Source organism: Elephantulus edwardii, unplaced genomic scaffold (assembly GCF_000299155.1).
Source record: "Elephantulus edwardii isolate Elephantulus edwardi_28Jun2011 unplaced genomic scaffold, EleEdw1.0 scaffold00030, whole genome shotgun sequence".
In the NCBI taxonomy this organism is placed as follows: Eukaryota; Metazoa; Chordata; class Mammalia; order Macroscelidea; family Macroscelididae; genus Elephantulus; species Elephantulus edwardii.
The window spans coordinates 17,144,012-17,161,072 of NW_006399780.1; the positions used below are offsets into that span (position 1 = coordinate 17,144,012).

General features: G+C 44.7%; 1 protein-coding gene across 1 annotated transcript; it reads right to left on the reverse strand.

Annotated features, from left to right (window-relative positions):
- Positions 1-122: 122 nt before the first annotated feature.
- On the reverse strand, positions 123-10,007 carry KRT75 (keratin 75). The gene is made up of 9 exons (XM_006883857.1): positions 9,507-10,007; positions 8,748-8,962; positions 7,753-7,813; positions 7,308-7,403; positions 6,346-6,510; positions 4,382-4,507; positions 3,990-4,210; positions 1,783-1,817; positions 123-337 (listed from the first exon to the last, which is right to left on the reverse strand). The coding sequence occupies exons 1-9, from the start codon at positions 9,999-10,001 to the stop codon at positions 123-125; spliced, it is 1,629 nt and encodes a 542-aa protein (XP_006883919.1). The 5' UTR covers positions 10,002-10,007.
- Positions 10,008-17,061: the final 7,054 nt, after the last annotated feature.

Sequence of the window (17,061 nt, forward strand, 5' to 3'; positions counted from 1 at the left end):
GAGGGTTGAGGCCAGAGAGTGAGGTTTAGCCAGGATGTCAGGCCTCCCCGCAGTGCAGAGGGGGCCTAAGGAAGAAAGGACGCAGGTGTCAGGAGGCTGGGGAGGTAGCTGGATGGTTGCACTTAGTGCTTGTAGCTTTTCCTGCTGGAGGATGTGGTGGAGACAAACTTGACACTTGATCCACTGCCCCCTAGGCCCCTGCTGCTAGTGGCACTGAAGCCGGAGCCCCCAAGCCCTGAACCCAGGCTGTGACCACCATTGGTGGTGAAGGAGTAGCCGCTGCCTCCAATATTGCTGCCACTGCCATAGCCGCTGGAAACAGTGTTGGTGACCACAGCTGCCAGAAGAGAGGAGACATGTCAGAATCAAGGACAGGAGGGAAGACAGCAAGGAGTGCCAGGGACTGTGTGCCCTGACATCCTAGGAAAGTGGTCTCAGCAGGTGCCTTTTCTAATTTTTCCCTCCAGCGTAGTAATATCACTGTCTTATGCCCCTGTCTTCTTGTTTGATTTCTCCTCCCCCTACCCCCAACTGTAGTGCTGGACATTTCCCCAATCTGAAATGGCTTATTGGTGCCTCTCCTCTCCCTCTAAACCTTGCTGAAGACTTCTCTTTTCTTGGAAGCTGTTCCAGTCTACTTGCCTCCCCCTTAATTCTGCCTTGCTCTTCCCTGCTGCTTTGTTCACTCTGACCTCCCTGGCTCTGGTGTGTTCCCTCATCCTAGGGGTTCCTGGGGACATCTATACTCTTCCCTTCATGCCCACGCTCAAAATACTCAGTTATTTTTGATAGACCAATGGAGAGATGAACCCAATGCTCAGTTAACTCTTTCTGCCCCTCTCAATTTTTCCTTTTCCTAACTTAAATGATCCATTGTTTTAAAAATTCTAGTACCTTCTATGCCAAAAGAAAAATAGAATTAAAAAGGGACTTGTAGTTTCTTTTTATAGAAAGGAAGCCACTGAGATTATTCTATCCAATCCTAAAATTAGCTTTGAGGGTTTCTGGAGCCATTAGACAAGGTCTTTAAGGAAGGAGAACATCTAAGTTGTTCAGAGGGACCTGCCTTCCAAAATCATTGTTTCATATAACCAATCACTTTTATGAACTTGTTATCAAGGAAAACTAACTCATGTGTACAGTACAGGTTTTAAAAGTAGTTTCTGTTGGCCTCAAAGCCAGCTGAGCTTTATGATGGCTCTGCTCCTGTCAACACTGGCATGCACCAGCTTGTCAGCACTCTACAAGGCCTCTCCTGTCTCAGAGTAGCTCTGACCAGCTGCTTTGTTTTGTGCTCCTCTCACTACCTTAAAAACCCTTAGTGATTTCCTGCAGTTATATTCTGCAGAGCTAGACTAAATGATGGGATTTCTCTTTATGCTGTTCTAAGGCCATGCCCTGATGAGAGATTAGAAGGCTTCCTCCAAAGGCTGAAAGTTCTTGTCTGAGTTAGACTTGCAATCCCGGGGAGAGAGTGTGGAATCCTAGGAGGTGGAAGGAATGGCCTGTGGGTCTTATAAACTCAGGCAGAGAGATTTCTAAAAACTTCGCATTGCCTGCTTCTGTGATGCAGTCTCATTTGCAAAGAGGTGAGATTTGTAACATGAGTCTCCGCTACTATAACTCTCTTTTTACTGGACTCAAAACCTTAGGCCTTCTCAAAGAAACCTTAGCTGTAGGATATGCTCTAATACTGCATGCTCCCCATTCTTCTGTGTGCTTCACCTCCCCCAATCACAACCTCATACACTCCAAATGACCCAAGAAGTATTTAATACTCACAGATGTTAACTGGAGAAACGCCCTCCCCACTCAGCCTGGTTGGGAGAAAGAGGGAGAAAACAAGTTTACTGACATATTCAGCTGTTTCAGGTAATTTGAAAAGGCATTTTTATAATGTTGTGTTGTTGATTGCCATCAAGTTGAGCACGACTCATAGTGACCCTATGAACAAAAGGCCTGAAGCATCTCTATAACTATTGTAGATTCTCAAAGTTCATAGTTTCCAGAGGCATGTTGTTTAGGAAGTAGATGCCACTCCTGCTTCTAAACCTTTCTTAAACCAGGAGTTCCACCAAATACTGTTATGTCATTTGACATCCCAATAGCACAAAGTTCAGCATCACAGCAACTCCAGGTTACCTCAGCACAGCAAATTGACAGAAGAGTGCTGTACCACTTAGAAGTATGTTCTGCCAAAATACAGTAACAACCAACTTTTAAATACAAAAGCCCTCCATGAGGTCTTGTTGACTCTAATCAAGAGGCTTTACAAAAACCCTGAACAGCAAATATACTATGTTGTGTTGTTAAGTGCCGTTGAGTTGCCTGCAACGTATAGCAACCCTATGTACAGTAGGTCTGAACCCTTCCCTGTCCTGAGTCAATCTCACTAACTCTGACACATCAATCCTCAGTCCAGCTCATATAATAGGTTAAATATATTTAAAAACTATTATTTTTATTTTAGAAATAGGGCAGGTCTACGTGATTTAAATATTCAAACACATTGCTGGTGAGTTGGAACCAGCTCCTAGCTGGCGTGCCTTTGGGTTTCCGAGGCTGTAAATCACAGGGGAGATTGCCTGTCCTTTTCCTGAGTAGATGCTGGTGGACTGGAACCACCTGAGAGGTGAGGCCTGTGGGTTAGCTGCTCAATACTCTAAGCTCAATTCCCTATGGAACTCTACTTCCACTAGAGTTACCTATTTACATACTAGTTGTATTAAATACAACAATCTAATTAATAAAAGAATATGGAGCTTGAGATATGTAGAAGTAAAACCTGTAATCTTGGGTCTCAAATTTTGGTTTAAAGTAGTTAAACATCTTAAGGAAACTAAAACTAATACATTGGCATCAATCAAAAGGTAAGGTTTCTCATATAACAAGACAATTCTCTTTCAACAATGGACCACTGTCATGCACTGAGCCAGTGCTGAGGTTATTATAGGAGAGGAGTCCGAGTCATAAAAATAATAATAATTAGCAATAGTCAGTCTGTTATTATCTTAACAGCCTGTAATTTTGCTTAAGTATCTTGTTGCCTCAACTGGTATTCATTCATAAACACATACTTAGAATATTAAAAGGAGTTAACATTTATTGAGTACCTGTTACTTACACTATGCCACTTAATTATTTCAACAACCCCATTAGATTGGTACTATTATCTGGGTTTCACAGATGGAGAAGCTGAAGATCAAAGAGGTTAGCTGACTTGCTCTCAATGACAAAGCTGGATTAGATGCCAGGGTCATTTAATTCCAAGTCTAAGTCTTTGACCACTAAACTGAATGAACTAATGTTCATTGAGCATTTATTTTATGCCATTCATTATGCTAAAAGCTCCAGTGTGCTTCACTTATCTAAGCTATTATTATCACCACTTTATCAGTAAGGACAAAAGCTATAAAGAAGGTTAGAGACCTGCCCAGGGTTGTACAGCTGATAATGGCAGAGCACAGAGCTCACATAGGGATTTTTAGGATTGTGTCATTTCTCCTCATTCTATTATTCAAGAAACTGAAGTCCAGAAAGAGGAGACTGGCTTTCCCCAGCTCAGTTAGCTAGTGAGACATAAATCTCTAAGCCCCAAAGTAGGGTTTCTTTTCAGCCCAGAGCCTTTTGGGTCATATATCCAGACCTGCCACACAACCAATTTTTTTCTTTGATAGAATCAATTACTTTGACATGTTCAGATCCTCAATTTCTATGTTATTATTGTTATGTGTCTTCAAGTTGTTACAACTCACAGAACCCTAGAAGAAAATTGTCCTATCCAGCTGCATCCTCGTGGTCTTTCAAATAGACAATTCTGATAATGACTTACTGGCCTGGAAGTTATCTTTGTCACAGTCCAATTCCACCTACATTTTGCTCTGTTTTCCATGGGAAGAGTGGCTCCAGAGGCCTGCACCCTCAGGAATGTCCAGGGTGCTGGAGTAAACAACCTGCTTTGAGGTGGAACTTGGTGCATCTGCCCTCACCTGCACTCCTCGCCCTCCAGCAGCTTCCTGTAGGTGGCGATCTCGATGTCCAGGGCCAGCTTGACGTTCATCAGCTCCTGGTAGTCTCTCAGCAGCCGGGCCATGTCCTGCTTGGCCTTCTGCAGGGCGTCCTCGAGGTCCACCAGCTTGGCTCGTGCATCCTTGAGGGCCAGTTCTCCACGCTGCTCTGCATCAGCGATGGCTGTTTGAAGGTTGGCGCACTGCAAGGACGGGAGGAAGTCATGAGCCCCGCGTGGATTTTTCTCTAACAGCCTCTTCAGGGCTGGAGCTTTTTAGTCGGAGTTCTGTTAGCATAGAAAAATGATCTGGAAGAAACGTCTTAGACATTATCAGATCCTATGTGAGAGATCTTGGGTCAGTCAACCCTTTACCTGCTTCTTGACGCTGTCGATCTCTGCTCTCAGCCTCTGGATCATTCGATTCATCTCCGAGATCTCGTGTTTGGTATTGCGGAGGTCATCACCATGTCTGCCCGCCGTGACCTGCAGCTCCTCATACTGATAGAACCAGAGACTTAGTCACTCAAGTCAAATGCCTGCTGGTGTCCCCTGTTCACACACTCTGACCTTTCGTGCCACAAGCAGGACATTCATTTACCACCCCCCCCCCCCCCCCGCCCCCCATTTACTCAGGAGATGATTCTTGAACACACCCACGAGGGACACCATAATGAACAATCACAGACTACCCACTACCACTCCCCTGAAACTTAGTAGTTAATTAGAATAGAGACATTAATAAAGTCAGGATACTATTAAATGTGTTGTCCCAAAAAGAGAAGTGTATGGAAATGAACAGGGTCCTAAGATAGTGTAGAATGCAGGAACTGGACCTAGATTTGGAAGTAGGTGGTGATGGCCAGCGAGTGATTCAGGAAATGAAGACACTTGGAGCTGTGGTCTGCGGATGAGAAACAGTTACCTAGGTGACAGGTGTTGGGGAGAGGGGCCAGTGGGGAAGGCTGCCAGACAAGGAAGACAACTTGTGTGAAGATTATGGGCAAGAAGGAGCATGGTAGTAGGACCTCAGTGCCTATGAATTGTAATGACCTGTAAACACTAGTTCTGCATAAACAGGGGAGAAGATAGAGGAATTAATGTTGGATGGGACCTAGGATATAGAGGTACTCATTGAAAGACTAGGAAAATTAACTCCCATTCTAAGGACGATCCATCTTTTTGTCAATCAAGCAAGATAGATTGACATCGTGACTGCAACAAAGGGCTTAAGTATGACAGAAATTGTGACGATGGAGCTGGATAAGGCAAGGTTCTGATCTGTTGTTCTTAGAGCTACTACGAGTTGTAGTCAACTCGATGGCACCTAACAACTCAGGTTGTTGGATATGAACTGATGGCACATACCCAGTGCACAGACATTTAGGAGAAGTATATACACCTGTCTTCTCCAAGAGACTCCACTGAGAAGTATAATGCCTTTCACAGCTGAAGAAGAGCCCCTGCCTAAACTTCGGTTTGTTGGGTCTGCAAGTGCTAAATGGTGCAGTTTCCAGACATTCCTGATTAAAGAGAAGATCAGTCACAACAACACAAGGTATTGTTCAGTATTAATTTAAACCATTTATCTTGGGGTTAAGTGCATTGCACTCCTACTCACTATCAAGGGGCTGCCTCTGCACAAACCCTGACCTCTTCCTTCATACCCACCACACTCCTGACCAAAAGGGACAAACACAGTGCACCAAGCAAGGTAAGGGATAGGGGCCACTTGTGGGTGGGCATCTATCTTGTAAAGTGTAAGAATTTAGGAGAGAATCTCCTTTGGTTGGATTATCCAATCTACACCCCTCCAAAGCCAAACCTTCTCCTGGCTTCCGGAGCCTTGGGTCGGTAACTCATTATGGACATCTCAGCCGCCTTCTTCATTGTCTCTACTTTGGCTTTCTTGCTTGTTCAAGTGTTTATTCCTATCATCCAGCTCCAGAGGGCTGCTATGCTCAGCCTTAAGTATTTTCACCATTTTGGCAGTCTTTGTTCCCTTGAGTCTAAAATCTCTCCTCTTTCTGGAAGATTTTATTAATGTCATTTCTGCTCCCCCTCCCTGATTGCCCATTCACTTCATGACCTCCTACAGCTTGGGTTTTCTGCAATGAATTCACTCATAACCTTGTAATGGTGCAATCTTGAGTAATGTGGGGGTGGCAGATGTCCCTCTGTATAATAGTATGCATGGTTAGGCGTCCACATTTAATAGTCTTAAAGAAGTTTCTACTCAGTTAAAATAAAGGGGAATGTTTGTGTGTATCCTAGGGCTTGTGACTGAGAAGTAAATGATATGAGGCCACAGAGAACATCATGCAGGTGGCTGCACTCACCTTGGTCTGGTACCAGGATTCAGCCTCAGCCCGACTGCGGTTGGCAATGTCCTCATACTGTGCTTTGACTTCAGCGATGATGCTATCCAGATTAAGGTTGCGATTGTTGTCCATAGACAGCACCACAGATGTGTCACTGGCATGGGCCTGCATGTGGGACAGCTCCTGGAAGCCAATGAATTCCGCATCAACAAGACAGGAGACATCTGAACCGGAAGGGCTCTGGAGATCACACAGCTGACTACCTACACGACCCGTCAGGAGCCCCTTCTTTGGAATTTGGGGAGAGTTGTCTTTAAGGCCTTTCTTGAGAACTCATTGACATTCAGGAGGTCCTGCACTAATGCCTGCGAAGGTTCTGAGCCATAATCAGTGTAATGGCAGTGTTTTCCCAGTGTAACTTTTCCATATTTCCAACTGTGAGTTTCCTTGATCTGTTGGGTAGGTAAGAATTATCTGCATTCATATTATACAGGTTTGACTATGACCTTTGTTGATCATTTGCTGGCATAATTTATTCAAGACTGAGTGAATTTTAGGATCCTGTGCCCCCTGCATATCATGATAGTCATCACTCCCTGCTTTGCTCCCTCTTTCCAGAGCCTGCTCTCTGCCTTCAGAGTGACAGCACTGAGGCCTCTCCAGAGGCAAGAAACAGCTGCCCAAAGAATGGGGGGAGAGCTAATCTTTCTGAGCTTTATCTGGCAGGTCTTGAGACTACTAAACAGTGATCTGACTTTGGATACAAGAACACCCTCTTTGCTAAGGACTCTCTTGCCATGGGGTGATATTTAAAGTAGTTTTGACGTTTTGTGCAGTACCTTCAATCCTCAGGAAACACTTCCCTCCCCCAAGTCCTAGCTTGGAGTATTTTGGGTCATTAGTGGGCAACACTTTCTAGATTATGCATTTCTTTACATGGTGTAAGCCTAAGGGGAACACAAACACATGCAAACTCTTACTTCTTCAAAGACAGCCTGGAGGAAGTTGATCTCATCTATCAGAGAGTTAACTTTGGCCTCCAGGTCCATCTTGGCTATGTAGGCACTGTCCACATCCTGAAATGAGAGCATAGGATCCTTCTGTGAAATGCTGGCATCAAGCAGGGTTCCCGAAGGAAGCTGGATGAAAACTCTTCCCTGGACCTTCTAGGTCAGTTTTTAGAAAAGCCTTTTTGAAGGTCTTGGGTTTAGAGGGTGGGTGATACAGTGGGCACTAAGGACTTGAGTTCCTAGACTAACAGAAGTTCGAGCACCGCCACATGGGCCCGTCAGCACAGAGGGAGTGGCTCAGCGTGTGTGAGCTCCCCAGATGCTCTCCAGCTTGAGGTGACTTTGCTCAGGTCAGGTCACCCACACTTGGAGATCACATTTTGCTTCTTCTCTTTGGAGTGATGTTTCCACTCACCTTCTTCAAGGCTACAAATTCATTCTCAGCGGCTGTGCGCTTATTCATTTCATCCTCGTACCTGTAAGGGGAGGAGGTATACTGTTGAGCAAGGGTTCAAATTAACTCTTGCCCAGGCTAAGGAGGTCTATCATGGTGTGGCAAGTACAGAGAGACTGTGAATCCTTTCCAGTTCTTCCACTGACCTGCGGATGACTTTGTGTGTGTGATTCATTTAATCTCCATGTCTCCCTTTATAAAATATACCTGAGGGTTTTTTTTTTCAAGACTAGAAGGTGAACATAAAACTTGTGGGAATGTAAATATGCTCTTATGCAACTCTATCTTTTTATAGAAGCAATTTTTATTGCCCCCACCTTTCAAAAAATGTCTGCCTCAAGTGTTTCCTGAAACTGTGGGATCAATTTTATCTATTCAGGGCACTCTACTTGGAATATTTGGATATGTTTTCTATGAACCTGAGGGTGACCCCTGAGCAGTTTATGTTTGGTAACTAGATGGAGCTCCAATTCAGAAACCAAGGGTAAATCTACTAAGTGTTTAGTTAAGGCCATCCCTGTCCGCCGGATACTTGACCTCCTGCAGCCAAAATGATGTACAGCCAGAACACGCCTTCTGAGTAAAGTCAGATTTCCTTGTTTACCTGTTCACTTCACCCTTGCCACCCCTCTTCAGCTCATGTGCATCCTGGTCGTGTAAATCATCTCATTACTAGAGTGCATGTCCTGTGGTGTTAAAGAACTTATTGCCTGTGAAATAATATTATACCTTCCAGTGTAAGCAGTAAGTTTTTTGTAGGGATGCCAATGCCCTTTTGCATGCATGGAGATGATAAAAACAGACTCCTTATTACCAGCAAGGCATGAGATGAGTGTCTCTTGGTGACTTTTCTCAGCAACTGGCATCTGCTTCTTTTTCACCTCTCTGCTTCTCTTCACAAGGAGTCCTTGGATGCACACGTGGCCAGAAGCTTGCCTCCTCGTTCCCCCACTTACCGGATTTTGCTTTCTTCCACAACATCCTGCATGTTCCTCAGATCTGCATTGTGCCTGCCCCTCTCAAGGGCGAGGGTTTCCAGCTGCTGTCGCTGCTCATTGATGAAAGCCTCAAAGAGATGATCCAGGCTCTGCTTCACAGTCCTGGAACCTTGATCCTGCAGGAGGTTCCATTTGGTCTCTAGAACCTTGTTCTGTTGCTCTAAGAACCGCACCTGCAGAGGAGAAGAGAATGACATCTTGAGAAAATGAGGAGGCAAAAAAAAAAAAAAAATCAGACACTTACTAATTAGGGGAAGAAGAGATACTATTTCATTTGACATCTATCTGGCAATGATATAAATTGACAAATCCAAGTCACAATGAGAAAGTCCAAGCAACAACCCCAATGTCCTTTCAGGTTTCCTTCCACAGACCTAACTGGTGGGACTGAGAGACCACCGTGGAAGAATCTATATTCTTGAGATGAGTTAGCATGGTCAGTGCAAATGCCCCTCTGTATGGGGACTCATCTTAGTCCTTCCCTAGGTGTTGACTGCAAACCAAACCACATGGCTCTAAATGAGGTCAATGAGAAATTTCTTGGAGGTTCTATGGGGCAAGGGCGTCCTGCCTTTGAAATGTTAGTTGCAGAGGACTGCATGGACAGACTACTTTTGCACATGGAGGCCGCTGAGTTACTGTGCTCCCCTCTGGGGCTGGGCCTTCAGAGAGTTCATCCAACCCAGCCCCAATAGAGGAGATGTCCTTGTGTCTCACCTTGTCAATGAAGGAGGCAAATTTGTTGTTGAGAGTCTTGATCTGCTCCCGCTCTTCTTTGCGCACCCGCTGGATGGCGGGGTCAATTTGCAGGTTGAGGGGTGTCAGGAGGCTCTGGTTGATGGTGACCTCTTGGATGCCCCCAGCGGGGGAGGTGGAGAAGCCAGGACCTCCGAAGACCCCTCCAGCTCCACCTCCGTAGCCAAATCCGCAGCTGATCCCACTCCCAAAGCCAGGCCCACTCGCAGCCCTGCTGGCAAAGCCATTCCGGAAGCTGGGGCTACACCCACTGATCAAGGCGCGCTTGGTGCCCCCTAGGTTGTAGAGGCTGCGGCTTCCGAAGCTAGTCCCCGTGCCACTGATCCTCCCCAGCCCTCCATTGCCCCCCGAGGAGCGGGTGACACGAGAACCTCCGACTGCAGGGATGGTGGCTGATGTGGTGCTGAAGCCCCGGCGACTGCTGGTCTGGAAGGTGACGGAGGACTGCCGGGACATGGTGGAAGAGGAAATCCTGGGCACAGGTGTGTGAAGCGGAATAGAGGAGACACGCTCTCTGGGGAGTCCCAGACCCCCTTGCCTTTTATGATTCTCCAGGAGGGGCGGGGCATTGCTAATGGAGGCGAGCGTGCTGATGGCATCCCCCAGGCATCCACCAGCGCTGAGCTCACATCCAGCATCCCATCCTAGACGGTGTCAAAGCCACTGGTTGGCTCCCTGGCAGCCCTCCCCTACGTGGAAACTCTTCTAGTCGTAACTTGATCAGCAGACGGGTGAGAAGCCTGTTAATTACTTTCAGTCATGTCCTAATCATGCATCCTATGATGACCTTGAACAAACACAGCTTCATTTCCAAACCGCTTTCATAGGCCTGGGACCCACTCCTTCCTGTCCAAACATTTTATGTCAATGCAAACTACTGCGATGCCCTCTTTCCTGTTCTTCCGGGTGCTCCCTATTCCTGAGCATTTTCTCAGCCACGCTTGCCCGGCCCTCACCTCCCACCTGCAAGCTGCTCCTTCAGATCTTGAAAATCCTGCTCTACGTGCATCATCTTGAGGAATCCTCTTAGTTTTGATTGTAATTTTATTTTGCTCTTAAGCTTCTCACTGTGTAGGTCATAAATGGTTTTCTAGAGCTTGAGAGTGAGCATATTCACACGCACCTAGCTCAGCATGAGACTTTCGAGGTCAGGCCCTCTGCCTTTTATGAGCATGAAAAAGACTTAAGTTCTGACCTGCTGGAGACAAGAAGCAGATCTAGGGTCCAGAGGCTTTCCTCATGGTATCTTTCAGGGATACAGGATATCTGAGGGGTGAGTGGACACTCTCACTTGTTGGCATCTGTAGTAGTGGTACTTTGTTCTTTGAACTGCTTCCTCTGTGAAGCTGAGGTCAGGAGGTGGGCCTTTCTGCCATTTAGAGATCGTTTGAGAGACTCAGTTTCCACAGAGAACAGGGAATCATAGCTTTTGTTGACACAAGACGAGTACAGGGCTCTTCTCAATTGTTTGCCAATGTGTGTGCCCAAGACCTAGCCTGGGTGGTGTATGTTCCTGCAATGGAAATAATGATTGCCTTTTGTTTTCTGTACTACTTATTACACTCCCAGAAGAAGGGGTACTTGTTTCCTAAGCAGCACTGTGTAAACTCATGCAGAGGTTTCTACCAAACATAAGCTGTGCGAAGAGTATCTTACCTGGCATGTCCACGAGAGTGGAGACTGCTGAGGTCTTCTCCCTCTGACTGCATGTAGAACGTTCCTTCAAGGCGTTCTTTCCTCCTGAGTCACTGCTCTTTCCCAAAGTCTGTCCTCCGACCCCCTTTCTTAGGCATTGCCACGTCACTGTGTTTCCATCTTTCTTTTTCTCAGTCATCACTTTTTGTGTGAACTTACCCACTTTCTTCTTTCTCTCCTCAATTTGTCATTTTCCCACCAAGATTGCTCTTTGTGAAGTATCTTATTCACCATCTTTGGTGAAATAGATTGAAATGCACAAGTCTTTTACTTCTCTTCCTCCTTCACTCAGGTCTTTTATTTTCGCTATGACCTTTGTCCTGATAGCTGATATCTATATTATAGCTGCAGACACTCTTGTAGTAACAGCTTGTGTCATCACACCTTTTAACATACCAAAATGCCACAGACTTTCAACACGTATGTTCTTTTCTCTCTTTCTGCCAAGGAAGGATTTTTGTTTTGATTTGGTTTTAATCCTGCTTATTGTTCTACTTAAAAGTAAACCTTCTCATTGCTGTAGAACCCTTATAATGGGCTTGCACTTGAGTGTTTTTCTCCACTGACTTTGGGTTTCTAGTATTCTGGGGGTTGATTTAACTCTAAGTGTGTTTCTCCTGTCTTCAACTTGCTTCCTAGCATCCTAAGTAGAATCAGATGAGAAGTTTTCTCATTTAAAGTTTTAAAGTTACAAAATGTCTCATTACTTCCTTTCTCTCCTGGAAGCATTCCAGACTCTCCTCAACTGTCTGGGGGCTGTTTTCTTGAGGTTTTGGGGAGTGGTGGATTCAAGGACTATGGTGTGTACTCTGGAGGCTATGCTGGGAGAGAGAGACCCCTTCACTGTCTGTTTCTTGTGCCACCTGCTGCCTCTCTACCATCCTAGAGGAGAACTGAGGCCCTTGACAGGTGAAGGATTCCACTTATTGTGTGGCCAAAACAAAAGGAAGAAATGTTGAGGCAAAAGAGATGGATTTCAAATGGGCATCTCAAGAAGACGGTTTATGGTAGGTGCCCAATAAATAGCTACAGAGGGAATGAACTAACGAATGAACAAATACATCTTGTTTGAAGGCTCAAGTCGGAAATATCTCTCAAGTATGTGGCTGGAAGTGGGAGAATAAGTCTAGAAAGCAAAGAGGAAAATGTCTCTAGGAAGTCTAAGTTCATGAGACACTGAGACAGTCCCAAGCCCAGCGCAAGGATGAGGCTACTTCCAGTTGCTATTGAGCAATTGGTGACACACGTATCAACCCCCAACCACCAACTCCAGGCCCTAGTAACAAGCCAATGAGATGGTGTCAACAGCGTCTTGGGGCATACCAGTATCACCCAGCTTGTGCCCACAGGCTGTTGCTACATGCCAACAGTTACCTTGCTGGAATTTCTAGGTAGTGTGCTACTTGGCTCAAACAGAGCCTCCTGGTCTCCCTTTCCAAGGAAGACACTGAGGGGCATCCAGTTTCTCCCCTACTTTCTTCTCTGAGAAGCTTTGCTTATCAGTCACCCCCAGCATAGGCCAGAGAGATGAGGTGAAACATCCCAATCCTAGGAACAAATGAGAAGACTGAAGTGACTGGCAGCACGTGGCCAAGAAACACTTGGGTTCTGTTCTTGCCTAAATCCTATTAGTCGCTTTTAGTGGAGATGTGTCTCAACCACCATCACTCTCTCAGCATTTTGTGTATGAATGCTTCTTGTCTTCTTGCCTTCTTGCCTTATTTCCTTTTTCCGTCAATTTCACAAACCTGATCACCTTCCTAGGTTAGAGCCCACAATCCTTCACCTGTCAAGGGCCTCAGTTCTCCTCTAGGATGGTAAAGAGGCAGCAGGTGGCACAGGAAACAGATAGTGAAGAGGTCTAGCTCTCCCAGCTTAGCCTCCAGAGTACATACCATAGTCCTTGAATCCACCACTCCCCAAAACCTCAAGAAAACAGCCCCCAGACAGTTGAGGAGAGTCTGGAATGCTTCCAGGAGAGAAAAGAACTAATGAGACATTTTTTAACTTTAAATAAGAAAATTTCTGTTGAGAAAACTTTTCATCTGATTCTACTTAGGATGCTAGGAAGCAAGTTGAAGACAGGAGAAACACACTTAGAGTTAAATCAACCCCCAGAATACTAGAAACCCAAAGTCAGTGGGGAAAAACACTCAAGTGCAAGCCCATTATAAGGGTTCTACGGCAATGAGAAGGTTTACTTTTAAGTAGAACAATAAACAGGATTAAAACCAAACCAAAACAAAAGTCCTTCCTTGGCAGAAAGAGAGAAAAGAACATACGTGTTGAAAGTCTGTGGCATTTTGGTATATTAAAAGGTGTGATGACACAAGCTGTTACTACAAGAGTGTCTGCAGCAATAATATAGACATCAGCTGTCAGGGTTAAGGTCAAGTTGCTGTTGATTGCCTTCAAGTTGAGCTTGACTCATAGTGACTCCGTGAACAAAAAGCCTTCAAACAAGATGCATTTGTTCATGCGTGAGTTTATTCCCTCAGGGGCTATGTATTGGGCACCTTCATAAGCATAAGTCTTCTTGAGATGCCCTTTGAAATCTTCTATTCATCTTTTGCCCCAGCATTTCTTCCCTTTGTTTTGGATACTCTATAAGTGGAATTGACACACTGACTGTTACAGTGGACTCCAGCGTATCAGGAACAACAAGGATAGCACAGAATGGGGCAAGGCTCCGAGCTGTTGTTCTTAGAGCTGCTGAGAGTCTTGGTTAATCTGATGGCCTCTAACAACAGCAACAAAAACCATAATCAGTCTGAGTGTTACAAGACGTTTTCAATCAACTGCTAACCTACACTCTGGCAGTTCAAACCCACCCAGAGGCTCCACAGAAGACCTGATCATTATCTGCCACAAATATTATGACGAAGAAAGCCCTGCTGTGTAATACATGGAGCCTCCAGAGTTGGAAACAGACTTAACAACAATTTGATTGCTGTCAATCAACTTGACAGTATCTGGTTTTCATTCTTTCCTTTCAAATAATGCTCCAGGCGTAGGTGCCCCAATTTCTCACTTTTCACCTCAGCCCCAGAAAATGTCATAAAGAGTACATTAGCAGGTGCTCATGAAGAGAAGTCTCGTGTTTTATGGGTAAGGAGTCCGAAGCCTAAAGTTCTAGGGAACATGGCAGCAGATCTGACACTAGACTTGTTGTCTTTGTTCCCAAACTAATAGTGCACTGTTGTTGTTATGTGCCATCAAGTTGGATCTGACTTATACATAGCTGACCCTCCAGCGGGTTTTCAGAGGCGATAAGTCACATGACAAGTGGTTGCTGCTTTTTCTCCTGTGGAGTGGCTGGTGGATTTTAATTATGTACCTTTCAGCTGGCAACACAGCTCCTCATCACTAGAGCATCAGGGCGCTCTTGCTGCTGTTGTTGCTTTGTGCTGTTGAGTCGGAGCTAATAGCTGACCCTCCAGAAGCAGTCATTTACAGAGGAGGGGGTTGTGCATCCTTTTCCCTCAGAGCGACTGGTGAATGACCTGTGTGCCTTTGAGAGTGCTGTGTAGCTTTTACCACCATTGTTGAGCACTGTAGAGTCAGGACTGACCCATAGCTTATCTTCTAGCAGCTTTTCCGAGGCAGTTAATCACATAGAAGGAGATTGCCCATCCTTCTCCTGCCAAGCAGCTGGTAGCCTCGAATCACATACCTTTGGGATTGCAGTGCAGCTTCTTGCCACCAGAACTCCCTGTTGTTGTTGTTGTTAGGTGCTGTTGAGTATGACTCATAATGACCCTATGAACAAAAGATCTGAACCCTTTTCTATCCTGTGCCATCCTTACACTTCCTGACACACACTGTAGCAGTCACCTTGTCAATATTCCCCAGAATTTCCCAGGATGTACAATAATCCATGCAATTCCAATTCTCTTGCTGAAGGCTTGTTTGGCTAAAAGGGAGATAAAGGTGACACACAAAAAAGTAAAGACATATAATATATCAAATAACTTTAAAAGATGAAAAAGATGTAGTGAGTAGCAGTCTTTGTTGCAGGATAGATCTTGAGGGCAACAGAAGAATTTTTCCCTCCCCACTGGCTCCAAGCCCACATCAGAGGGAGCTGACAGCATAAGTGGGGACGCTGAAGTAGCTGGCTGGGTTTACACATTTCCTTTAGGTAAGTCACACGTTGATTCACTCCTTGACACTCAAGATAAGATTGTATTTATTTGGTGAATATATGCCTTGTCTGTGTAAACCTGCATACTTAAGTGAGACATCTAGATGAGGCATCTTTTGTTTGCATGCCTCCAAGTACAGCAACCACTGGAGCTGAGATTGTTTTCCATGATCTCACATGGCACCAGCTTTGGTCTGGGAACCTGGCCTCACTCTGGGCTTCAGGGTACCCAGCTTGATCTACAAGCATCAAAGTAGTGCTAGTGAAGATAAGGATGGTGGCGATGACAATGTGGACTATATTGGGAAAGCTTGGAGTGATTGACTCCAGGTAACCAGAGAACCAGAGAAGAATCTCCATGCTACACTTTAAGTCTAGATCCACGGCCATGAATTATCAGAACTTACGACTCATTATTACCAAAGAACTTGTCTTTTTGAAGGGAAACTCAGCAGAGGGCTCTTTCAGCTAGCCAGTCCCCTTGTATGTGCTCAAGGTTCAATTAACTGGAATGCAGTTTTTTAGGAGGGCATCAGGGAGATAAATCAAGATACACTGCTGGAGTCAGATGAGATGAAAAGTCTACACTGAACAGACAAGCACCACGTCTGATGCAAAGTTACACCTCCACAGGAAGCTTTCCTGGGATAGGTCCAGAGAGTCTGCACATGCTCTCATCAGGCCAATGAGACAGAAAGATTCCTTTTAAAGGAACTGCCTGGAAGTGCTTTTTATTTATACATTAGTTGGGCAAGAGTTGGCAGACTTGGAGAGAGCCTGGGGGAGACTAATGGAAATGAGAAATGAGTTGGGAAGTAGGAAGTGTGAGGGAAAGGGGAAAGGAATTATGGAAGAGACAAGCTGTTTCTCCTCCTCCTTGTTCTTTTTTGTTGTATCTACCAGGCAATGAATTTAAATTTCATCAAGAATTCACTTCAATATCAAAGGGCTTCTATACCCTAATGGCAAATAGGGAAAAACGATCTTCCTGCAAGTTGTAAAGATTTTTGTAGATTCTTTCTGGAATGATTTAGGGTATTTCACAATTAACAGATGGAGCATTTAATATCTATAAGAGAAATATTTGTAGAAAATAAATGGATAGACAATGAGTACTTTATTAGAATGGGCTAAGGGAAGGACAAAGTGGAATGAGTGGACTGTCAGACATTGTGTGTATTGTAATTAATGGTATAGAACAAAATGTGCATGACTGACTGACTGGGGAAATCCTCCACTATAAAACAGGTTTGAAAGCAGGAGTGTCATCCACTTCCTAAACCATATGCCTCTGGAACTCTATGAACTTGGAGAAACAACAATAGCTATGGAAAGGCATTAGATCTTTTGTTCATAGAGTCATTATGAGTTGACCTCGACTTGATGGCAGTCAACAACAACACAACATATATGTTGTAGATTTTCATACAAATACAAATTTTCTTAAAAATGTAAAAAAAATAATCGAAAGATAAACACTTGTCATTTCTATACTGACAACACTGTTTGACATCATGGTATTGCATGGAGTCTAGAGCGAGGGCTACATAGTGGAGGTTTGTAAAACAATGAAAGAATCCTTTCTTTTACTTTTCCATAATTTTTGACTCATGTACTTATAACTTGTTAGTCAAATTTGTGTCTTCTAGGTTGCAACACCCCCATGATACATCTTCA

Bases quoted from the DNA above. Each gene is read 5' to 3' on its own strand.
- KRT75 (XM_006883857.1), bottom strand. From the start codon at position 10,001: ATGTCCCGGCAGTCCTCCGTCACCTTCCAGACCAGCAGTCGCCGGGGC. The intron at 4,508-6,345 runs GTGAGTGCAGCC...TGGTTCTATCAG, and splicing joins AATCCTGGTACCAGACCAAG to TATGAGGAGCTGCAGGTCAC. The intron at 338-1,782 runs GTGAGTATTAAA...CTCTTCTGGCAG, and splicing joins CGTTTCTCCAGTTAACATCT to CTGTGGTCACCAACACTGTT.